This window comes from Rhododendron vialii, chromosome 6a (assembly GCF_030253575.1).
Source record: "Rhododendron vialii isolate Sample 1 chromosome 6a, ASM3025357v1".
Lineage (NCBI taxonomy): Eukaryota > Viridiplantae > Streptophyta > Magnoliopsida > Ericales > Ericaceae > Rhododendron > Rhododendron vialii.
The window spans coordinates 6222608-6248041 of record NC_080562.1 but is presented as its reverse complement, the minus strand read 5'-3'; the positions used below and the strand labels follow the sequence as shown (position 1 = coordinate 6248041).

At 38.9% G+C, this 25434-nt stretch overlaps 3 protein-coding genes across 3 annotated transcripts; 2 read left to right on the top strand and 1 right to left on the bottom strand.

Annotated features, from left to right (window-relative positions):
* The first annotated feature begins 982 nt into the window (after window positions 1–982).
* Window positions 983–3422, top strand: LOC131331216 (subtilisin-like protease SBT3). The gene has a single exon (XM_058365102.1). The coding sequence runs from the start codon at window positions 1057–1059 to the stop codon at window positions 3349–3351; it is 2295 nt and encodes a 764-aa protein (XP_058221085.1). The 5' UTR covers window positions 983–1056; the 3' UTR covers window positions 3352–3422.
* Window positions 3423–14863: 11441 nt separating this feature from the next.
* On the bottom strand, window positions 14864–15577 carry LOC131331219 (protein RALF-like 34). The gene has a single exon (XM_058365104.1). The coding sequence runs from the start codon at window positions 15416–15418 to the stop codon at window positions 15044–15046; it is 375 nt and encodes a 124-aa protein (XP_058221087.1). The 5' UTR covers window positions 15419–15577; the 3' UTR covers window positions 14864–15043.
* Window positions 15578–20147: 4570 nt separating this feature from the next.
* Window positions 20148–23670, top strand: LOC131331218 (probable BOI-related E3 ubiquitin-protein ligase 2). Its single transcript, XM_058365103.1, has 4 exons — window positions 20148–20299; window positions 20410–20510; window positions 20941–21263; window positions 23072–23670. Exons 1-4 carry the CDS (start codon window positions 20244–20246, stop codon window positions 23597–23599), a joined length of 1008 nt encoding a protein of 335 aa, XP_058221086.1. The 5' UTR covers window positions 20148–20243; the 3' UTR covers window positions 23600–23670.
* The last annotated feature ends 1764 nt before the right edge of the window (window positions 23671–25434 follow it).

The following is a 25434-nucleotide window of genomic DNA, read 5'->3' as shown; positions in this document are numbered from 1 at the left end:
CTTTTCTTTTTCTTTTTTTTTTCAGATCTCTATTCATGTAAATATATGGTATTATGATTCTATCGATTTATTTTTTTCACATATGAATGGGTAATAAGGTAAATTCACATAAATTAAGGACAAAAAAGGGTGTGCGGTGTTAAAAGGGGAGTAAATATACAAAAATACTAGAGGCACATCAGTTGTGCCACACCTCAACCACACTCCTCTCACATAGAAGTGTGGTCTACTGGAACGGATCCCACTATATTTGAGAGGGGTGTGGCTGAAGTGTGACACAACTGATGTGCCCCTAGCACCTCTCGTAAATATATGGTACATATGTATATCCATACAAAAAGTAATTTTTTTTCTTTTATAATTTCTTTTTGATGTGTCTCCCAGTCCATATATACTCTCCATACCCACCATATTCACCAATCAAGATATTATACTGGCGGCACTGTGAAGTGTTACTTAAATTTCATTAATAAAAAAGTTGGTCCCACCTAGTAACTACCTTGGCCATGCACAATAATTTATGGAGGTAGTGTACATCTGATTATTTGTCAATATCATTTTGATGACCATTTGCTAGTAAAATTATATTATATCCGTATATATTAAGAAATTAATATTTGTTGGTGGGTCAAAAGACTCAAAACGTTAGCAACATTGGCATAAATTATATATAGCGGTTATTCCCAACTAGATGTACCATGGAGTTGGTCTCAAGATCTAAGATTTGGATGTTTGATCCATTCCAATCTTACGTTAGAAATCTCTCAAGTACTATCAATTTTTTTGAGTCAGATCATATAGAGTTTTGCTCTGGTTTTAATTGAGGCCCTGGTGAGTGAGCGGTGGGATAGGTCTTCAGAATTAGTCGATGTGAGCTTAAACTAATTCGAACACGTAAGTTTAAAAAAAGAAAAGAAAAAGGATCATAGTTCTATGGACAAAGTAATGGATAGATTGAAAATATGGAAGAGGGCGAATACATTGGCTTTCCCATACCTCTTGTTTTCTCTATAAAAGCCCTCATCAAACTCCAAATTCAAACAACACATTTGAAAAATGGCCACTCACTTCCCCTTGTATGTTTTTCTCCTTTGTTTTACAACCCCACAATTCATATCCTCTTTGGCCGAATTAGATAATTACATTGTCCACATGGACTTATCAGCCATGCCAAAAGCCTTCTCAAGCCACCACACTTGGTACTTGGCCACCATTTCTTCCATACTGGATAACACTAGAGCCGCCTCGGCTTCCACCACCTCTTTGTCCTCCTCCTCTAAGCTCATCTATGGCTACAGTAATGCCATCCATGGTTTTAGTGCCAGTCTCTCTCCTTCCGAGTTCGAAGAGATAAAACAATCCCCGGGCTATGTTTCTGCCTATAGAGATATGCCAGTTAACATCGACACGACTCACTCGACCAAATTTCTTGGGCTTAATTCGGAGTTGGGTACGTTGCTAGCGGCAGAAAAGGGAAAAGATGTCATAATCGGGTTGGTCGACACAGGGATATGGCCAGAGAGCGAGAGCTTCGACGATGATGGAATGACCGAAGTGCCCTTGAGGTGGAAAGGAGAGTGCGAAACCGGCACCCAATTCAACTCCTCAATGTGCAACAAGAAGCTTATTGGAGCCCGATTCTTCAACAAAGGCCTCCATGCAAAATTTCCCAATTTGACCTTCTCGATGAACTCCACACGGGACACCGATGGCCACGGGACCCACACTTCCTCCACGGCAGCCGGGAACTACGTCGAGGGCGTGTCATATTTCAGCTATGCTTCGGGAACTGCCCGGGGCGTGGCTCCGCGGGCTCACGTGGCCATGTACAAGGCCTTGTGGGACGAGGGTGTGTACTCGTCTGACATCATCGCCGCGATCGATCAGGCGATGATCGACGGGGTTGATGTTCTCTCCCTCTCCTTAGGCTTAGACGGTGTCGCATTGTACGAAGACCCCATTGCCATAGCTACGTTTGCAGCTATGGAGAAGGGTATTTTCGTCTCAACATCGGCAGGAAACGAGGGGCCCTACATCGAGACCCTCCACAATGGGACCCCTTGGGTCCTGACTGTCGCTGCCGGTACCATGGACCGTGAATTCCAAGGGCTTATTACCCTTGGCAACAATGTTTCAATCTCAGGCTCTTCTCTCTTTCCAGGGAATTCAAATCCATCTCAATTCCCACTTGTTTTCACGGGTTTCTGCAATAGTACCGAGGAATTGAAAAATGTTGGGCACAAGATTATTGTGTGCCAAGACAAGGACAATTCCCTAAGCGAGCAAGTTTACTATGCCCAAAATTCAAATGTGACCGCGGCGATCTTCGTTACTAACATGACGGATTTTGAACTCTCCATTCAGACCACCTTTCCCGCGATTTTTCTCAATCTTGAATTGGGGGAGATTGTTTTGGACTACGTCAAAAACGGTGACGACCCAAAGGCGAAAATCGATTTTCGTCGAACGAGACTCGAAACTAAACCAGCACCTAAAGTGGCTAGCTATAGCTCAAGAGGCCCATCCCCAAGCTGCCCATTTGTGCTCAAGCCTGACCTTATGGCCCCTGGCTCATTAATCCTGGCCGCATGGCCTCAAAATCTTCAGGTGGTCGATTTGACCACCGGGCCGCTTTTCAGTCAGTTCAATATCTTGTCGGGCACGTCAATGTCCTGTCCGCACGCCGCAGGAGTGGGAGCCCTTTTGAAGGCGGCCAGGTCTGAATGGAGCCCGGCCGCCATTCGTTCTGCCATGATGACCACTTCTTATTCGAACGACAACGATTTCAACCCGATTCAAGACCTTGGAAATAACAACAAAGTTGCTACTCCTTTAGCCATAGGGTCCGGCCATGTTGATCCAAACAAGGCGCTAGACCCCGGTCTAATATACGACGTGGACGTCACAGACTACGTGAATCTTCTTTGTGGATTAAATTACACAACGAAGCAAATACAAGCCATCACGAGGGGGAATCCTTATAATTGCTCGAACCCAACTTTGGACATCAACTACCCTTCTTTCATCGCGTTTTTCAACGCAAATGCGTCCGAAACTGTTCGAGAATTTTCTCGTACGGTGACGAACGTTGGAGAGGGAATGACGAATTATACGGCGAAAGTGACAGCAATGGAGGGGTTCAAAGTTAAGGTTGTGCCTGAGAAACTGGTTTTTAGAGAGAGGAGTGAGAAGCAAAGCTACAAGGTGAGTCTTGAAGGACCGAAAACGATGAAAGAAGATACGGTGGCGTTTGGGTATCTGACTTGGGTTGAGATCGACGGTGACCATGTGGTTAGAAGTCCGATAGTGGCAACAAGTTTGAGTTCAGATGCGTTACGAGGGCAGAATTGACATTTTACTTGTCTGCTTTCCCTTTAACACACGTGATCATTTGCTTTGGTGAATAAACTTAACTTTTATTAGTTTTTGTTTGGTTTTTGGCTTTGGTTTGCAAGTAATCTGAATTTTCACTGAATTTTTGGTTTTCAACATAATGGCAAAGCCCATTCGTTTCTACTTACAAAAAAACAAAAAACCATTTAATCCATTTAGTTATGAGAAAATATTAGTCTTCAAACTACTGAGTTGCACGGCCTTAATTTTAACCAAAATAATTTCTTGCGCAATTCATGCGGGAAGACTACGATAATTTTTTTTTCAATCGAAAGATGAGATCATTTTACATTAGACAGGAAATACAAAGTACAAATTCAGGAAACTACATCAATTATAACATCAATTGTAACAGTCCACAAAATAACCAAGCCTAACAACTTAACTAATACAAGAAATAAGCTAATTATAGGGTAGAAATAAAGAAAAAAAGAAAGGAAAAGTTATCTAAAGAACACCCACACGTAGGTGGGAAGACTCGAACTCCTGATCTCTTAATGAGATGCAAGAGTTCTGGCTAACTGAGCTAGCCCCAGTTAATTCCATTTGTCTTAATCATCAAAACAAAAAAGTGCAAAATATGGAAAATACCATTTTGTGAAGAAGCTAGATTTGGAGGTGAATGGATCGGAGATTTTGTGTGGTAGTTTGGGAAAGGGAATTGGCTTGGCCAATCACAGTACAGTAGCTTATAGATACATCAACCTATACATATTAAAGTTGAATTATTTTTTAAAAAGGACAAAAGTGTGACATGCACACAGCTCTCAGTGCAGAAGATCCAAGCTGTAATTCCAAAACTCTCGCCCTCACTTACAAGTTTTCTGTCTCTCGTTTCTTTATATTCAGGTGTCCGGAATAGTTTACGTGTAAGTTAATTGATTTCAAGAATCAAAAAATTAGCGATCGGACAAATCTCAAACAACCCCTTTTTTTTTTTTTTTGGCTGACAGTGAGAATTAGAACTGAGATTTTGAAAATAATTAATATTCCTTACGTACTGTCATGGTCTCCTTGGAGTTTAGGTTTTGTGTCTAGCTCTTATCCACAAGGAATCAGACAATTTGAACATTTTGGATAAAGAACCAGCTCATCTTACCACATAGCTAGGGTCAAGGACGATTGTCCATTTATCGAAAATAATTGTGGCCCAGTCGTACAAGTATCGGCATCCATCTGTGAGCATTCTTAAATAATTATTGGTATCATAAGCAGTTAGACAAATCGTAATCAGTGTAATCTTCCATCAATATTTGTTCTTAAACTGCTGCCTTGTCAGACTTGTCGTATACAAAGGGTCACGGGAAGTGTACGTCTACGATGGTCACGACTCACGGGACGTCTGCGTTTATATTATTTGATAACTCGAGCGTCCCAGTTTCATTTATAGGCAGCAAAACTGATTATTTATTTCAGAACTCGTTGAGAACCTAAACAATAAAAAGATTACATAAATCTGTGATCGATGATTTATTTTTTATTTTTTTTGATAATCGATATCGATCAATTAGGGATGTTTCTACTAACAAGAAACACTAAAAACTTAATGCATTTTACCATCTCATTTTTACTAATAAAAAAGTTTTAACATTTTACCATTTCGTTAAAAATTGTCTCGTTGATCTCAATTAGGGTTTCCCGTTGGGGCGTTGGGGGAGGCGGCGACCGCCTCGTTGTGGTTGCACAACAGAGGGCTCGATCGTCCGACGAGGTCGGCTCTGGTATGGTCCTCGATCCTTTGTCTTCTCCTTCTCTCCTCCTTTGTTTTCGACCTGCTATCCTCGTCGTGCTTGTCCCCCATCTTCTCGGCTGTTAGTTTGCTCTTGTATCCCGGTCACAATTTTCTGTTGGGTCTCCGATTTTGCTCAACAACGAGGGTTTCTTCGAGTCTTGATGGAGTAGTTGGTGTAGGCTCCCGTCATGGGGTTGTCCCGGAATCGCCTATCGGCAAGGTGAGCATCTGTGGCAGAGCTGGTGTTGTTTGGGTTTCGGGGCCATTTTTGTGGGTGGCCAGGTGGTGGCGTGGTGGTTGGTTCTATGGCTTCCAGGCTATGGTTTCCGGCGAGTGGTGGTTGGATCTGTCTGAAGCGGTGGGCGATGGCGACTTTAGGGTTAGGTTTTGGGTTTTCATTGGGTTGGGCTTGATTGTATTATTTGGGTTTTTTAGGCCTTGGGTGGTTTGTGCTTCTTCATTTGTATTATCTGGGCATTTTTGTGGCCCTTAGGTGTTTCGGGTTCAGCCCATTCGGTGTATTGTCCAACCTTGGTTGGACTCCCCTCCCCCTTTCCCCATTACTTGTTGTACCTTTGACAAGTAAATAAAATGTTATTTTGCCAATCAAAAAAATAAAAAAGTTGTCAACAAAAATTATTTTTGCTACAGTAACTCTACTTACAAACCGATCAAAAACTTATTCACTATCGGAAACAACTTGACATTTCTCAACAATTTATTCACTACTGAAAACACCTAACAACTTCTCAACCACAAATAAAAATCTACAAAATTTTCATTACCAGAAACACCCCCTTAATCTTGATGTAAATGAGTTCTGATCCAGTACTTTGGCAAACTAATTTTTGAAGACACACATGTTTCAAAGTTAAGTTTATGGATGATGCTATGGTGTCCGCGGTCATTTTGGGGACACCGTAATTTTTTGCATAACTTTACCATTATGAGCATAACTAAAATCCATTACAAGCATAACAGAACCCAAACAAGGCATAACCAAGGAATATCTTAAAAACCAATCAAGGCATAACAAAATCCAACCAAGGCATAACAAACAAGTTATGTCTTGCTATGGTTCTGTTATGCTCATAATGGTTTTAGTTGTGCTCATAATAGATTTTGATCATACTCATAATGGTTTTGTTATGCCAAAAGTTACGGTGTCCCCAAAATAACCGGGGACACCGAAGTCATTCCCTAAGTTTATAAATCAGTATGATTTTCAGCATGAATAATCTTCTAGACGAGTTGTTGAGTTGTGTAAAATAATCGGTCTCAATCATTGAAGCAAACCCAAAATGGGTTCATCGAGTTATTCCCTGTAACTACTAACTAGAGAGAATTTGGTTCATTTGGTTGGTGTTGTACGGAGAGAGAGAGAGAGAGAGAGAGATTAGGTGTTTTCATGTGTTACAAGAAGAAGTTAATACCCCATATAGTAGTAGTATTTTGCTAATAAGCATGGTAAAACAAAGACTAGAAGGTAGGCCAGATCGAACAATTAGTTGGCAGAAAATCCTTTTCACCAATCAGGTTGAGTACCGAATTGAAAAAGTACAACTGTAATTCTCACCATCAATGATCTGGTATGTTGATCATTATTTAGATTAAGAATATTCAAGGATTACTAAATTATGGATTCTTCCAAACTGTTTTTTTTTTTTTCCCTTATTTTCTTTTCTAGCTGTATCATAGTACTAATTAATTTTCAGTAGGGCCAGTTTAGTGTTGTTTTGTTGACAACCTCAAAAATAACCTTGAACGTTTATGGTTAAACTTGCTTATAACTCATGCATGGGAATAGAGATAGATTATGAAAAGAAATAGATTATGGTCACTAAATATTATCACCAAAGTATTATATATAATTTTCGGCTTGAGGATAGTTTTGACATAGCGCTCGAGAGAGCTTGACGGAGGTGATCGCCTCACCCCCAAAACTTGGGACGCGGGGGCTCTGCTGCCGAGGGGTGGGCAGGGGTGGGCAGCAGCCCCTACCCACACTCACACACACTCACACACGGCACCGTTTCATTAAAGAAAAAAAAAAACTCTTCCGCTTGCAATTCTATGGAGCAAAAACGTGATTATGAGAGCTTTAGAGTTAAAATTTAATTATGTCTCTTTAGAATAATATGATCAGAATAATAAGATCTTCACGTCAATTCAAACGGATTGAAAATTGGAGCAGTGTGCCTGAGATATGACACACTGATGTGCCTCTAGCATTTCTGATTTAATTTTTCTTAGTCGATCACGTCCCTTTTTGCTTATTATGAAGATGAATGATTCTTATATATTATGTTTTGTACTCAAATGATCCTTAACCACTCAAAAAACATACGGAGCTCTCCTCCGATATTAAATAAACCCCCGCTGGTAGGAGGTAAAATCGGTCATCTAGAATTTAGTTATGTGCGCATAAATTCATCCGAACATTTGAAAAGATCATTCAGTCACTTCTATAATGAGGTTGCGGTCCAAGCTATCCTAACTAACGGTACACACAAATGGGCCGGAAATTGACTTAAAGTTTTCACAAATTTGTAATCTCAAACCCATGCCGTCAAAAGTCCAAAGTTAACAAGCCAACAAAAGATTGCAGTGGTTTGGGTTGAAGCTACGGAACTCCCATCTCTCTGTCAGTTGAGACCCAGCCTTTCTTATCAACTTCTTTTTTTTTTATGCTCGTTTACCCATTTCTATACCTCCGTGATTGCTTAACCCGGGTTGGTAGGGTGGTTAAGACCTAGAACTAAAGAGTTTGTTTCCTTGTAAGATCTTTATATTCGAAATCTCTTAGATGTTATTAACTATTTCGGATCTCAAATTTTAATTGGGCTTTCAGCAAGTGGACGGTGACCTTGGGCTCGTATCATTAGTCGATGTACGATTAAACTTGCCTGAATACCTGATTTATAAAATGGAGGTACAGTACCTCCGTGATCACTTGTCCAAGCAAGGGTCAACAAGATGATCCGACAGTATCTTATCTTCCCTTGACTTGTGGAGGGAAATGAGGCTTGATTTTTCCTCATTTATATAGGTAGGCCGTAGGGGATGGGATTAATTGAACATTGGCACATCTTATATTCTTATCAACTTTTATACTTTACCCGTTACAGAGATTATACGTATCTATTGTTGTATCCTTTTTTAGTTGGTTGGACTTGAAACCCATGCGTTAGCTGCCAGAACCGGGGCCAAGCACTCCCTTCCCAAAGAGTTTGTAGTCCAAGGATATTTTATGGTCCTTTCTTTGAAGGAGGGCTAGGGTTTGAGCCCCGTCGCATGCGTTTGTGGTTCAAGCCTATGGCCACCTTTAAGTCTCCAGTGGACTAACATACTAACTCCCCCTACCCCCTTTGATATATACCACTTGGAAAAAAAAAAAGCTTGAGAACACTGTTCTGGCAAAATGGTTGTGTAGAGCTCTTTTTGGATGTGAGGTCTAGGGTTTGATTCCTATGGCCATGAGGTTGGTCCTCATTATTGTAGAGACTCGTATTTTCGAAAAAATCATTTAAAGGTTTTATTAATATTAGAATTTTGAATAAATGTGAAATTTGTTGAATTTATTTGATTTGGGGCTTAAATGATAAGGATTGAAAGTGGAGGGAGTGCAAGTGTGATTAGTGTGTGTGTCCTAGTATATATGTGTGTGTGTGGGGATGTAGGGGATTAAAATCTCCAACCCACTCTCTCTCTACTCTCCCGATCTCTCTCCCCTCTCTCGGTTCCTCTCCCTCTCTCACTCCTCCACCCAAATTTTACCAAAACAACTTGAAACCCAAGACAACCAACCTCCGATCCATCATCTATGCGTGTATTGGAGCTCGTACATCGTCGGCTAGCTCTCGGTGAAGGTGTATTGCTCTCGGTGTTGATTTTGGAAGTTAGGGCTCGATCTCTCGTGGGGTTCGGCTTTGATGCTCGAGGTAGGAATTTCTATCTTTCTTTATATGTTTATGAGTAGATTCAATGTCCAAAACTTGCCTTAGATCGTTATTTAGAGGCCTTGTGTTTGCCCTTGAAAGCTGTCAAAATCGTGCTGAAAAACCCAGGTGCTACATGTACCAGTATTTATCCCGGTACATGTAGCAAACCCAGATTTCTTTGACTTTTCGTTCATTAGCTACATGTAGCACCCTTACTCTGCTACATGTACCACCCTTACTCTGCTACATGTACCAAATTCAGATTGTATCTTCTGTTCGTTGGCTACATGTAGCACCCTTAACTGCTACGTGTACCAAACTCAAATTATACCTTCTGTTCACTGGGTACATGTAGCACCCTTAATCCTGCTACATGTACCAAACTGGAAAATTTTGAAAAGTTTCCTCTTCCATGGTTTGGACCCCCGATCACTTTTAATACCTCCTCGACACTTCCAAACCACTTCTTAACACGGTTACTTGTATCTCAATGATTGCTTGAGTTGCTCTCGTGTCTTCTGACCCTTGTTCTTGGGAATTCAAAATAAGAGATTAACTTGAAATAGTGTAAAATGGTGTTTATGCATTAGAGTGATTATGGGAGCTTTAAGACATGTTTATTTGATGATGCAAGTCTAATGTATATATTTTCTAATGTGATATTGAGATTTGTGAATTGAAGAATATGATGGGATGACGAATTAGACGTTATGGACTTGTTAAACGCCGAGGTTGATTGCTAAATAGAAAGTTGGATAAATCACGAATGAAATATGATTAGTTTACACTTGATGCCATGTAGTGCGAGGGATCAACTTAGATAACGAGTTTTGGAACAATATGGAAGTAGGAGTTAATATGTGAACCGTCTGTTTAACATCGATATCTCTTATTTACACACTTCAAGTTAGAGTCTTGGAAATACATAGGATGAAAAGCGATACGAATGATGTGATGTGGATGCACGGGGTCCCGAATGCCCGGACATAAATAAAAGGTTCTTAGTGGATGCACGGGGTCCTGAATGCCCGGACATGAACGAAATGGTTTTGGAGGACGCACGGGGTCCCGAATGCCCGAACAGAAATAAAAGGTTTCCAGTGGACGCACGGGGTCCCAAATGCCCAGACATAAATGAAAGGTTTCTAGTGGGCGCACGGGGTCCCGAATGCCCGGACATAAACGAAAGGTTTCTCGTGGACGCACGGGATCCCAAATACCCGATATTGTATTGAAAGGGAAAATGGTTAATACTTGAGAAATACAAGACAAATTGATTATGTTCTAAAAGAGAATTCAGTGTTATGTTTGTATTATTCTACAGGGAGATATATTCATTGTCATTAATTCATTTGTATTCGTTGTACATATTTATTGTTGCTCTTGTATTACGGTTAGTGCATGATCATCATATATACTTATAGATTGAGGCACAATGGGTAACATATGAGAATTTAAATTCGTGTAGTGTTGGACAAGTGATGGTTGAGGACAAGCAGTGGTTTAGTTAGAATGATTTGAGTAGGTTTCTACCATTAGTTGACGTGTGAGTTATTGAGGATACTCTTATAAGATTTGATTTCTTTGTTTTGTTGTAAAGTGCTCCTTCGTGGTGAAAGACTCATATTACTATTATTATTATTATTATTTTGATATTCTGCTGTATTCATTCACCCTTTGTGCATGTTTCTTCGCATTTTCATATAGTTTAAGTATAGAACTCTCTACTGGACTAGTGTAGCCCAACCTATTATTTTCAAGTACACCACAAGGACACGTTCATGGAGGGAGTGAAGTGCCTGCAGATATCACAAGCTAAAGCTATTTTATGAAGTACTCATCTTTCATCGTAAAATCAAACTACATTGTACTATTTCCTCTATTTTTGGAACACTGTATCAATTTGGCAGATTTGTGAGATTCGGGAACTGAATTGTAATTTGAGGTATATTGTGAGGATTTGTATTTAAAATGGTATTGTTATTTATGTTGAAAATTAAGGGCGTGACAATTATAATCTCTCTTATACTAATAACTACTACTATCCTATGGTCTGACAAAACAAAAAAAAAAACTCTGCAGTAGCTTACCTTCGGCTTATCCCATTTGCAAACGAGGATAAAATAAACGGCAACTTAGTCCACAAAGCTCCTGATTCTGTAGGGTCCGGGAAGGGTTTGAACTTTGAATGTACATACTACTCTTACTTTTGCAATGGGAGAGACTGTTTTTGTACTCAATCCATGGTTATCAGGTCACATTGAGATAAGTTTACCATTATGTCAGGTCTACCCCTCTTGCAAAATGAGGATGTATGAGCGTCTCCGACCTGAACGTCAAATTTAGAGATGCCCAAGGTCATTTGAAGGTTGACGTGGCAATTTGACATTTCTAAATTTGGCATGAACAAACATTTAATCTCCAACCATAGAGTCACGTGTTGATATTAATACTCCACTTGCCAAACTTTTTTTTTTTTTTTTATTCTTCTTTTTTGATCCGCTTGCCAAACTTGACTGGAAAGGTGTTTTAATTTCAAACTTTGCTATCGGGCCACGGGATCATAGTAATGACGTTCATGTTTCTATTATGGGCCCAACTAACTTGTTCCAGTTTGGCCCACAGTGGCAGAATCATCCCTCAAAGCCATGAAACAGATAGGAGACATTTTTCAATGCCGAGCGGATATATCCCACGTGGTATCTGCTCGGCGCATCCGAGCTGTTCGATACACTTTTGGATGGCTCGAACTGAAACCCTCTCTCTCCTCTTCCCAACACTTTCTCTCTCCAAACTGAGCCGATCAAAAATGAAATGGATGGCTCGGATGAGCAAACGGGCACCACGTGGTATCCACTCGGCGCTGAATTTTTTTTCAACAGATGGAGCCCCCTCACCTAGTTTTGCACTTTTTTTTGTTTTGTTTTGATAACTAGGTGTCCTGGTCAGATTACATGCATCTCGACTAAGATTTACAGACATAGTGTGTGTGTATATATATCCACATGAGTCATGCTCAAGCATATTTTCTTTTCAATAACGATGTTCATTCTTATTTTCACGCATTAGGGTTAGAAAATTCTGTTTTTTTCTCAACTTGCAATCACTGTACCCCATATATAGGTCACCCGCCTCATGGTCAAAATGACGCATTCTTGTTCTTCTTTACCTTGTTTTTGGGCACAAGAGCTTATTTGAATCTCAGAGGAGGGAGAGGGATTGGAATCCACCTCCCAACTTTGTGAAAATTGACTGCCGCTTATGCCCTGAGATTTTTGTCGGAAGCATTGTCTATTTCTATTTTATGTTATTGATAAAGGGTACCTGTTTGGTATGGAGTCTATGGACTCCTTTTTTTAGACTGGCTTGCACTTTTCATTCCAAAACACCCACAAATTAATGTCAAAGGTACGCTGAGAGTTGGAAGATATATAGATGTGTCAATTAGCATTTCAGTAAACTACCCATTCCCCACTTTCTCTGTTAACTGCTCCTTCAAAACTACCTTGGGAGGGGCATTCCAAAACGGTGTTGTCTTCCAATCAGGGACGGAGCCAAAAATTCCCTACATGAGGGCGATCATGTATCAAGACAAAAAATAGAAATAAACATGCATGACAACGTAGAGTATGGAAAGAGTAGGAGGGGGAAGCCTATAGATACTTTCATAGAAAAATCTTTTTTTAATGTAATAGTAGAGTTTTTTTATTCCCTTGTAGGGGCGACTGCCCCTAATAGCTTCTCCTTGGCTCCATCTGTGCTTCCAATTGAAAAAAAGTTGTCCTCACCCCCTCTCTTCCCATCTTCTCTCCGTCTCATCTTTCCATCTTCTCTCCGTTTTTTATTATGTTTGTTAAAACCCTTGTACTCTTTCTTTTCATATATATATATATATATATATATATATATATATATAATGTTCCAGTCAGGTTCCGGTGAGGGATCCCTTATTTTTTTAAAATGCGGGACTTTCCTTCCCGATTGAATTTCGATGATCCGAGCCGCTCAAAGTGATCAGAACGTGATTTTAAGGGTCCCCGCGAGAAATCAGCAAAAAAAATGACCGGGAAGGGCTTCATCCGAGCAGTTTTCATTGAACGGTTCAAAAAAAACTGCTCGGATGAAGCCCTTTCCGGTCATTTTTTTTGCTGATTTCTCGCGGGGACCCTTAAAATCACGTTCTGCACACATTGAACGGTTCGGATTTTCAAAATTTGATCGGGAAATGAAAGTCCCGCATTTTAAAAAAGTGAGGGATCCCTCACTTGATAATTTGTGTATAATGTTCTTCTTTGATGCAAAAATACAAAGAAAAAAAAAACTTTGAAGGTACAAAAAAAAAATTTTGGGTAAGCAAAAGGTACAGCTTTAATTACATTTTTAGTATTACTTTTATCATCTTTCATCACGTATTCTTCTTTTTCTTCATCACTTGCACATTCATCGTGTGTGCCCAATGCTATTGTTATACGAAGGGAAAAGAAGGCCCATCTCCAGGGTAGAAGACAAGATCTGTTGCTACCTTTTCTCTCGAGCAAGCGATATTGCTATATATATATGTCTAACAAGCATGCAGGAAAAAAATGTGATCCAGCTCATTGCATTGATTAGTTTGGCTAGCTAATTATTGTGTGGTTCAATTATAATCGTTAATGAGTACTAACACTATTCGTACACCAATAGAACGATAACCGGGTGCTCGCGCCTTGACTAATCACAGAATGCTGAAATTAACGATCGGATAAACTTCCAATGGTTTCAAGATAGAAAAATGTTTAATTCGACCTCGTGAGATCTCGGGGGCTCCAAAATTTTGACATTTTAGAACTGGAACATCAAAATTTTACTGTAGCTTTCTCAACTTTACCTGTACTTGCCGTCAATATCATACATGAAAACATTTCTCCGCATACAAAGGATGAGTTGGAAGGCACAATATTTTTTTGAGGAATGAGTTGGAGTCACAATTTTAAAAACTACTTAAATAAGTCATCAAAATGCCATATAGGTATATATATGGTAAAAAAAAATTGGATGAGCGGGTTGGAGATTTTTTAAGGGCTCATTCTTCTTGACATTTTTTTCTTTTTCATTTTGTGTGTTTTGTTCGTCCTATTAAAAATTTTGTAAGATTTGCCATAATATTTTTTTGAGTTAATCATCTGTCATTACAAAAAAAGTCTAAAAAGTAAAAAAAATTAAAATCAAAAGAAAAAAAAGTCACTAAAGACGCAAAAAATATCAAACAACTATCTTTCTTTTTTTTGGTCTAAAACATCTTTTTATATAAGTTTTTTTTTTTTTTACCAATATCGATTCATATTTTTATATTTTTCCGAAATCAATCCTAAAAATTATAACGAAAAGCTAAAAAAAAGTTACGAAAAATAAAAAAATACTGAAACAAATTCTGGACAAAAAAATTCACAAGAATGCAACTAGTAATACTCAAAATGGGAGATACTATCAAGCAGCACCCTTCAAAGTGGTGCAGAGCGACCGATCTCAGCCCCTCATCTCAGCAATCAACAGCTCGAATTTTAATCGAATAATGGACAGTTTAAATTTATGTGCGCTCAGATTTAATCCGAACAGTCCGTGTCGAGACGAATGGTTGAATCGCGGCTTTGCAGCATCCCGGGTTTACGTCTGCCAGTACTCTTTTGGAGTAAGGAAAATTCAAACAGAGGTCGCCCAAAAAGGGGTAGGAAAGGATTTGGATGTTTTGATGATGATATATCAATGGAAAAGATTGATTACTAAAATATTGCTAAATTGCAAAAACAACACCCACAAATTCAAATAAAACCCACTTTAATCCTCAATATAGCATAGACATTACTGAGAATCTGCACAATCCAATTCCCTCACATTCCCACATTTCCTAGTAGAAATCCGAGCAAAACCCCAAGAACCACGAAAATACAACAACAATCAAGAAATCCGAAACACAACCACCCAAGTACCGCAGCCGGCTCTATATTCTGCAACGAGTGATTGCAGAGCAGCCTCTCGAATAGGGTCGAACGGGCCCGCTGGCACTGTAACAGTTGTGGGTATAGTAAGACCTCCCCGATCTCGCCGGACACGGGATCCTGTTCGCCGACAGAGCTCCGTAGGAGATGTAATAGTGCCTTGCTGTCCAGTAAAGAGACCTCCGGTCGGCTTCCGTGCTGATGCCGTCGATGTCTCCGTCGTCGAAAATGGCGAAGTCGTTGGAGGGCCAGTCGAGGGATTGGGTGGTAAGGCGGAGGGTTGGGGTACTGTCGGTCTGGGCTCGGGAGAGGGAGGTGGAGAGGAAGAGGAGGAGGAGGGCGGTGAGGAGGAGGGAGAGTGGAGGTGGAAGAGCCATGGGGTGTGGGGAGAGAGTGATGGGTCTTCAGAGAGAGAGAGAGAGAGAGAGACAGAGAGACAGAGAGAGGGAGAGAGTCACATGCAGGATGAAAGAGGATAATGAATGAATGTAGAAGTAGGGGAAATTGGTGGGATTGGGTTACAGCTAGCCAGCTAGGTAATGCTGGGTATGTCCCCGCGTTGTTCAGAAATTTTTTGCACATCCAGACCGGTCAATCTATTTTTGAACGATTCGAATTGAAATTATCTCTTTTTTTTTATTTTAACACTTTCTTTCTTTTTTTTCTTTTTCTAAATTCGAGCTATTCAAAAATGCAATGAATAACTCGAATATACTGAACAGACACCACATGATATCCATCCGACATTGAAAATTTTTCCCGCGTTGTCGGCCCCAATTAACGCTTGGCCGCTAGCTGCGGCTGCTATTTGCTGTGAGCCACTCGATATCGTCTCCCTTCTTTCTATGTTGTGAGATTTTTTCACCCGGACCTTTTGTAAAATGGAGTAATTCCAAGATACTTTCGGCCAGTGCAATCTTTTTCGTTCCTTTTTAGGATTATTATCATTAGGTACAAAAAAATAAAAAGTATTTTTTATTAAAATAAAATAGAATATTTAATTACCATTAAGTTCATTTTTTACAAAATATATTTACCATTAATAGAAGTGTCATCCTAGAACACTCTAGGGTTTTAGAGTACCCTAAAACCTTAGGATTTTAAGATACCATAAAATTTTAGGGTACCTTATGATTTTAGGGTTTAAAATAACCTAGGGTTTAGGGTACCCTAATATTTAAGTTTATGCACTTTCATAGAACCCTAGGGTTTAAGTTTAGGCACTTTCATAGGAGTTTATGGTACACTTTCTTATCATAGGGTTTTAGCGATTTAGGCACTTTCATAGGGCACCATAGGGTTTAAGCATTTTCATAGGATACCCTATGCTTTAGACACTTTTATAAGGTAACTTAGGATTTGGGCACTTTTCATAAAGTACTCTAGGATTTAGGCACTTTCATGGTTTAGAATTTTAAAAACATTTATATGATTTTGGTGTTTCATTAATTGGAGGTGACCTAATAAAAAATACTTTTTATTTTCTGTACCCAGTGATAAAAAGCTCTTTCTTTTTTGATCCGGGCAAGTGTAATCATGTCTAGGACGAAGAAAAATCACTCACTGTGTTTCTTTATTAAAAAAAAATAAAAAATCATGAATCGCTGGCCTATGGAGTGAAGATTCAATGGTGCACCAAGTTGATGGGAGTCACGGACGTGAATCCGTGATGCACAGCTATCGGCTGTCGTGGAGGCAATGGATGTGCGGAAAAAAGAAAGGCTAATTTGGGGTTTTAAATGGATGTTGGATTTCACCTTTTAGATATTATTATGCTTGCTAGCTGTTGTTTCTTTTTAATTAAGGGCCGATGGCCAAGGGATTTTATACACTAGATTCTTGTATTCAATTTCTAGGTAATGTTAATTCCAGTTCAGTTTACCAAAAAAGAGAGAAGATTTGTACTTCTTTTTTTTTTATCGGAAATGTGAGAAATTTAGTACGAGCTAATATGACCCCGTTCTGCTTAATTTTTAGTATTTTTTGAAGGTTTTGTTCTTACTCAAAAAAAAATTGCATTTGTTAATTTTGCGTCAAACTTTTGTAGATTATTGATTCATCTCGACGAGAGAAATCAGAAAAGTTAAAAAAAAAAAAAACAACTTTTATCCAAATATTTTTAAAAATATCCAATTTTAAGCCCTAAAAGTCAACTTTTTTGACTTTTTTTTGGCTTTAAAGTGGTTACCCCCACAGAAAAAAAAGGGTAAAAGTTATATTTTTTACTTTTCTAATTCGTTTTGACGAGAAGAATCAAAAAACGAAAAAAGTGCAAAAGAGTCATAAAAAAAAACTGCAAAAAGTCCTAGAAAAAACTGCACATAACAGAAGGTGCAATACTAAACGAACGAAAACCAAGCAGTAGAGAAATAGTTTTCTTTGGCTAACAAATCTGCCCTCCCTAAACTAAATGTTCGGTCTGCAAACCTAAGCTTGTAAATAGATGCATTCTTTTCGTAATTTGGAAAAAATACCTTTGAAGCCAAGGTATTTTTTTCCAAATTTTTTGAACCAAAAAATATTATGTTTTTAAAGGCATAGGTTTGCGGATCAAACATTTATTTAGGGACAGAGAGAGTATGAAAAATGTTTTCATTTTTAAAATGTTCAACGGTGCTTATTGAAATATTTCATCTCAAAATGGTGGAAGGAACGAGAACTACCATCACACCAGCTAGACATGTCCTGAATGGCCTGTTTGAGAGATAACGCAAGATTTCTTGAGGCGAGGGACCAAATCACACGTATTCATAAATTTACAACAAAATATCATCCTCGTATAAGAAAATAATGCAATTTTGAGAGAATCTACCTTCATAATGTTTACAAACAAAAAATGTAGTATAAATATTGCGATAATTGAGAGGAATGCGGGACTCGGGGCCTGGGCCCCGCCTGCACCCCCTCAATCCGCCTTGTAGGTAAGGCTGCAAACGAACCGAGCCGCTCGCGAGCAGCTCGTGACTCGGCTCGCTAACGGCTCGTTCGAGCTCAGTTCATCAAGCAAATGAACGAGCTCGAGTCAACATTTTCAGCTTGTTTCATAAATGAGCTAAGCTCGAGCCACTTGATGCTCGGCTCGTTGAGCTCGCGAGCTGCCATATACAGTACATACGTATACCAAACGAGCCATTCAAGCCGAGCTCGAGCTTACACGGGGCGGTTCCGGGAACACCCAAAAAAACACCTAAAAAAACACCTTATAGTTCCCGATCAAATTTTGATGATCCGAGCCGCTCAATATAATCAGAACGTGATTTTAAGCATATTCGCAAGAAATCAACAAAAAAAATGACCGGAAAGGGCTTGATCCGAACAGTTTTGAACAGTTATTTATTGAACAGTTTAAATAAAAACTGCTCAAATTAAGCATTTTCCGGTCTTTTTTTTTTGCTAATTTCTCGCGAGCACCCTTAAAATCACATTATGTACACATTGAACGGTTCGGATCATAAAAATTTGATCGGGAACTATGAGATTGAGATTTGAGGTGTTTTTTTAGGTATTTTTTTGGTGTCCTTTGAACCGTCCCGATACATACATACATATATATATATACATACATATATATATATATATATATATATATATATATATATATATATATATATACAGTCCGTCTCCCGTAAGGACCACCTCATTTTAATAAAATGCGGACCTCTCTTTCCCGATTGAATTTCGATAATCCGAGCCGCTCAATGTGTTCAGAACGTGATTCTAAGGGTACCCGCGAGAAATCAGCAAAAAAATGACCGGGAAATGCTTCATCCGAGCAGTTTTTGTTTGTTTTTTATCGAACGGTTCAAACAAAAACTGCTCGGATGAAGCCCTTCCCGGTCATTTTTTTTGCCGATTTCTCGCGGGTAACCTTAAAATCACGTTCTGAACACATTGAACGGCTTGGATCATTGAAATTTGATCGGAAAATGGGAGAAATGAGAAGGTCCGCATTTTAACTAAAATAAGGACTCCCTCATTTGAGACTGACTATATATATATATATATATATATATATATATATATATATATAAATAAGGACTCCCTCATTTGAGACTGACTATATATATATATATATATATATATATATACATACATATACACACACACATACATATACCAATACCCATACATGTACCGAACGAGCCATTCAAGCCGAGCCGAGCCGAGCTCGAGCTTTTGAATATATCTTCGAGCCGAGTTCGAGCCCACATATTTTAGCTCAATTCGGCTCGTTTGCAGCCCTACCTGTAGGTGAGGTAGCGAAGAACTCACAAAACGATAGGTGTATTAAGTTTTTAATTAGAAGTTTTACAAAGGTATTCGTTTACAAAAAAGAAAAGAAAAGTTTTACAAAGTTGTTCCTGTAAACTTAACAGGCTGAAGAGATCTCTTGCCCATAAGACGCAGGCCAGGCCAGCCCATCTGCCCGAGTTCTTGTAATTTAAAACGGGCCTTGAAGCCCATTAAATAGTGGGTCCAATTTGTTATTAATTTTATGAAGAGCTTGGACTTCGGGAGGACATTTTCAACGTTAAAGGTAAAAGCCCTTGCCGATATTGGATTAAGCTGATTTTTTATGGAGACCCTAAACAAAATATTTTAAATAAAATGAACGGCTCTAATTATCTTTTTCGGACCAGAGACAGGCTCAAGCGCTGTACGCGCTGTCTGTACAGTAATTGCAGTAGCATTTTTGTTAAGTTTTTAATTAGAAGTTTTACAAAGGTATTTGTTTACAAAAGAAAAAGAAAAGTTTTACAAAGAGTTACTGTAAACTTAACAGGCTGAAGATTTTTGATGCACGGACCAAAACTTCTCTTGCCCATAAGACGCAGCCCAGCCCAGCTGCCCGAGTTCTTGTAATTAAAACGGGCCTTGAAACCCATTAAATAGTGGGTCCAATTTGTTAATTTTAGGGGAAATGACCGGTTAATGACGTGTTTTGATAATTAATATCGTTAAAAACAAACTAAACATATTTATTAATTTTTAACAATATTAATTATCAAAACACATCATTCACCGGCATTTTCCCTTAATTTTATGAAGAGCTTGGACTTCGGCAGGACTTTTTCCAACGTCAAAGAGGGGCATCTAGGCAATTTCCAAAAGAATCGTTCGCCTCGGCCACCTTCCCCCTATTGTTTATTTCCAGAAAACCTCTCTCTCTCTCTCTCTCTCTCGCTTCCTCTCTAGCCAGTCATGGCTCTGCACCAGCACCATCAATTCCAACAACAACAATCATCGAAACCCTTCGGGTAAGTCAAATCCTTATATCATCAACTTCAAAAACCCTAACAATCTCGTAGTTTTAATTTCTCAATCACATGTGTTTTCATCGGTCTAATTTCTTCAATTGAGGTTTCAGGTATTTACACAGCATCGACGGTCAGATTCCGCCTCCTGCCGCCTTTTTCAACGCCCCTAATCTCCTCGATCACTCTCACCACCCTCCTTACATCCCTCCATGTACCTCTCTCTCTCTCTCTCTCTCTCTCTCTCTCTCTCTCTCTATATATATATATATATATATATATATAATATATATATGTGCATATATGCGAGTGTGTGCGCGAGCATATACATGTGTAAATGCTAGAAACACAATTTTGAAAGACAACTCCGGACACAACTGTGTCCAGTGCGGTTCGATGCACACAAGTCCACGTTTATTGAACGATTGTGGATACAGTTGTGTCTAGTTTTGTGTTCCTTGATTTTTTTGGTATCTATATGTGCTATTTGTTCAATTGGACTTTGTTTGGCTAATCTAGCGTTTTGTTATTCGTTGTCCGTGTCCGGAGTTGTGTTCCTGTATATGTATATTTTATCTATATATGCTAATTGTGCAATTGGAGTTTGTTTTGCTAATCTATGGTTTGGTTATTTGTTTATTCAGTCCATGTGGTAGGGTTTGCACCCGGTCCGGTTCCTGCGGCGGATGGGAGTGACGGGGGAGTTGAATTGCCGTGGAACTATGGTTTGGAACCAAGCAAAAAGAGATTGAAGGAGCAGGATTTCTTGGAGAACAATTCGCAGATGTCATCGGTGGATTTTTTCAATCAAGCACGATCGGTGTCCACTGGTTTAGGTTTATCACTTGACAACGGTCGATTGGCTTCGTCAGGTGACTCGCCTTTTCTTGGCCTTATCATTAATGATGAGATTGATCGTGAGTTACAGAGACAAGATGCTGAGATTGATAGATTCCTTAAAGTTCAGGTTTGGAACTATGTAAATCTTGATAGTTAAATTTCAGTACTTGAATTCGATATTTGGGGTTTTCGTTTCTGGTTATAGTTTAAGATTTCTTTGTTTACTATGGCACCTCTAATTCAGATTTTTGGATATGTTTTATAAACATAGACAAATGTTTTGTTAATATGCTGTTTCTTCTGGGTTTGCATCATAATTGTTGCCATATCAATCTTCAACTGATTTGATTTATTTGCCAACGTTATTGTGGATTTGTTTTCTAGTGTTATTTATTATTTTGGTTTTCTTAAGATATCATACTCCTGTGAATCATGCCATTAATTGTGCATATGAGATTGGCTCTTTTTGGGGCTGTTGATATGCCTTGAAGATTTGCATATACTTTAAAGTTCCTTCCTTTTGGTAGGTTCACAATTTGTTACCAATGACGTGAAATTGTGAATATATAAGATGATAGGACATGAGTCACATGATATCAATGCGTGCCAGAACACTACCCGTATGAGCTAAGATGGACATTCTCCTCACTAGGAACCCAAAAGTGGCCAACTATCCTAGAAACAAAAGCTTAGCCGAAGAGGCAAAGTTAAAGTAAAGCATCAAGATTGGAACAATGAATTATAAGGTTTGTGTTTTCCTTGCTTGCTTGAGTCATCTAATCTTCTGTTGAAGCTTCTTCCTGTTATCATTGCTCGATAATGGTGGGTTACCCATATCCCCTTGGCCCTTTTTTTTTGATGTAGTTGATTATAGAATCATTTCAGTAGCACCATTGCTTACCTTCGATATGCTTCACTCAATTCTTTACACTGAGTGTCCTTACATGTAGAGAATATTTTTCCTCCCTTTTACTAGTACCTGCATGACAGGAGACATGATAATCGTTTGTTTTCATAGCCGCATCTTTCTCTACACATGATATTGCATATTTCTTTAGCATTTATAATTTCTATAGGTGGTGTGATGATATACATTAGCTGTGTATAAGGGAAAGATAATTCCGCCAATATCGGATTTGTTTGGTGCTTGTACTAGACCTAGAGTATATTTGTTGAAGTTGTGTTCAAGTTTAAATGTGTTTACCTCATATCTTGTTCCGAGCATGTACTTGATTGGGTCAAAACTGAGTCTTAATGCCATTTAACTTTCTCCACCCCTGCAAGGATACTTGTTCTTTGTGGCACATTTTGAAGGGAGGAAATATGAAGTTCAGTACTTTCTTCTAAGATTTATGTCATTTTGTTCCCCGCAATCATGGACCAATGCATGCCTCATCTGTCTTGCAAACCTTCACATCTATAGTTTTTTATAGTGTGTCAGGAGATGGGGCTGATAAACATAGAACTGCAGTGTGAATCAGATCATTAGTCATTCAATTGCAATCAGCTGTGAGCCTGCGTCTATGACTTCTTTAATGGTGATTTCTTATGTGGACCATTTCATTGGACTAGTGGGGTAAACTGTTGTTAACTTTTCAATGCTTGTTTGTCATGTTGTGGCCTTCGACTCTTCAAATGACACCGAGGCATGCCCTGATTTATTTTCCCTGCACCACTTGTATGCTCTAATTGACAGTCGATGCTATGTGTAAATATAATTCAACTGGAAGTTCAATCCAAATTCCAATGACACGATTTTCCAACTTTGATTCCATGCTGGATGATTGGAAAAAGGGGACGTGGAATACATTATTTTTATTGATGTTTCAGGGGGGGGGGGACTTTAGTTTGATTGACAATTGTTGTTCTCTTTTCTTATTCTTAGTCAGTTATATAGTTCCCAAACTAATTTCCTTTTTTTCCTGGCTGTAAAAGGGTGATCGACTGCGGCAAGAAGTTGTGAAGAAGGTTCAGGATAACCAACTTCAAACTCTCTCGTTTGTTGAAGAAAAAGTCCTTCGCAAACTTCATCAGAAAGAAGCGGAGGTGGAAAACATTAACAAGAAGAATGCAGAACTTGAATTGCGAATGGAACAGTTGGCAGTGGAAGCGGGTGCTTGGCAACAAAGGGCGGAATACAATGAAAATGTAATTAACACCCTCAAGTTCAATCTTCAACAAGTCTATGCACAAAGCAGAGATAGTAAGGAAGGGTGTGGTGATAGTGAGGTAGATGATACAGCCTCTTGCTGCAATGGTCGCACTACTGATTTTCACCTTCTCTGCAAGGAGAACAATGAGCGGAAACTGTTGATGACTTGTAAGGTTTGTAGAGTTAATGAAGTTTGCATGCTTTTATTACCTTGTAAGCATCTGTGCCTGTGTAAAGAATGCGACAATAAGCTTAGTCTATGTCCCTTGTGTCAGTCTGCCAAGTTCATGAGCTTTGAGGTCTATATGTAATGAGATAACATGAAAGTCCTGTGTCATGTTAAACTTATATGCTGTGTAATTGTTGATTTGGTGATTTCTTACTTCTTGTTGACATGTTTCTTTTTATTTTGGCACTTCTATGTCTTGGACACTTTTGGAAACTTCTTGCATGTGCATGGGCTTTGCTCTCTTCAGATAATTCGTGGCCTAATACCATTTCTATAGTTTGATATCCAAAGGTTATCTTTGTGTGGTTTCACAACTTCTTTGAGGCTGTGGTGGAATTATTTTATCTGTTTTGTGAAGGAAATTTGTTTTAGATTAGTTTTTCTAATTTCTTTCATTTTAGCATCTGTTAGTAGTTACATATTATCAAGCTTACCTTGATTCGACGGAGGACCTAAGAACTCATCATCTGTAACCAATTAACTGCTGAGAGTTTCAGTGATTCTGGAGGACAGAAAAGAAAGAATTTGGAATTACGTGAGAAAAGAAGGATGAGGAACATGGATTGTTGCTCTTGCTAGTGGCAAGTTTAAACTTGATATATTATTACAAAAAAGTATGCTTTGGGGCCCAGAATTGGTTGGATTGTGTTGCAGACAGTACTAAGAATTTGTGGTTTTAGGGGCTTGTATTATGGTAGCAAAGGTGTAGACATTTCAGAGTATTTGTGGGCTGTTTAGAGACTGTCATGGATGTTGTGAACAGTAGTAACCTTTGTTGGTTGAATCTTGGCAAGCTAGGGTGCTATTAATTGGAACTAGGGTTTTATGGTTCAAAAAGTAATTGCAACTTAACATAGATCCACTTTTGTGGTTTTAGATACAAAAAGTGCAGAAAAAGTAGTGTTCATTACAGTAGTAGAAAAATTATAGTAGTATAAGATTGTGAGTCAATTCAAATGTTTGACGTGAATGATTTGAGTCAACTGGAAAGGCTTTCGAAGAGCTAAGAAGCATGGACACGTCTACTGGGCTCACGTATCCGTGTCCGACACCTGTCAGTCACGGACCCGACACGACACTCTCTGGACACGTATCAAATATGCCTAAATACTTGTCCAATGTTTTTATTATATTTCTTTTACATAGAAACATTGTGGATACTATAGGCCTTGTTGGCAACACTCTTGGAACATGCTAAGGGCTCATTAAGATGTCTCCGACGTTTATATGAAATCATAGCATACCTCTATAATACAAATACACTTCACATTTGACGTGTCCCTGACATGACCGTGTCCTAATTTTCGGAGAAATGACGTGTCTGCTTGTTGGTGTCATGTTTGTATGCCGTATCGGTTTTCTGTGCTTCTTAGTCAAAGAGGAAGAGGATTGAAATGATCGCGTGTAGGTTGAAATGGCTATTGCAGAAAGACTGAATGATAATGGGTCAATTGAAATGATAGAAACCTTATTGGCCGTGAGTCGGTTGAAATGGGTTCTTTGATAAGCTATTCGTGATTACTGTGATTACTTTCTAGATGCCTCATGTTTTTCATAGGCGAGTGGTCATCTTCATTTTTTGAGGTTGATTTCAGGCAAGTTTGTTTTGATGTACTCATTGACAATCAAAGCCTCAATACAGACAAAGGGCACATATACACAAATGCAAAGTATGTGTCGTTCGGCATTGTGTATCTAGGGCGGTATCCTACTTTTGGTAGGATTTATTTTCTTGGTGTACACTTATTTTGTCGTATATGTGTCATCTGTCTGTGTCCCATGCTACATAGCTAACTTCTTCTGTGCTATAGGTTGATTGAATGCTAGCACGCATGAGGGAGAATAATTTGACGTGGTTTGCTCTATTTGTGTAATATAGTAAAGATTCCACCCTCCTTATTGCCATTGGATGACTTA

Bases quoted from the DNA above. Each gene is read 5' to 3' on its own strand.
- LOC131331216 (XM_058365102.1), top strand. From the start codon at position 1,057: ATGGCCACTCACTTCCCCTTGTATGTTTTTCTCCTTTGTTTTACAACC.
- LOC131331219 (XM_058365104.1), bottom strand. From the start codon at position 15,418: ATGGCTCTTCCACCTCCACTCTCCCTCCTCCTCACCGCCCTCCTCCTC.
- LOC131331218 (XM_058365103.1), top strand. From the start codon at position 20,244: ATGGCTCTGCACCAGCACCATCAATTCCAACAACAACAATCATCGAAA. The intron at 20,300-20,409 runs GTAAGTCAAATC...TTGAGGTTTCAG, and splicing joins CAATCATCGAAACCCTTCGG to GTATTTACACAGCATCGACG. The intron at 20,511-20,940 runs GTACCTCTCTCT...TTGTTTATTCAG, and splicing joins CCCTCCTTACATCCCTCCAT to TCCATGTGGTAGGGTTTGCA.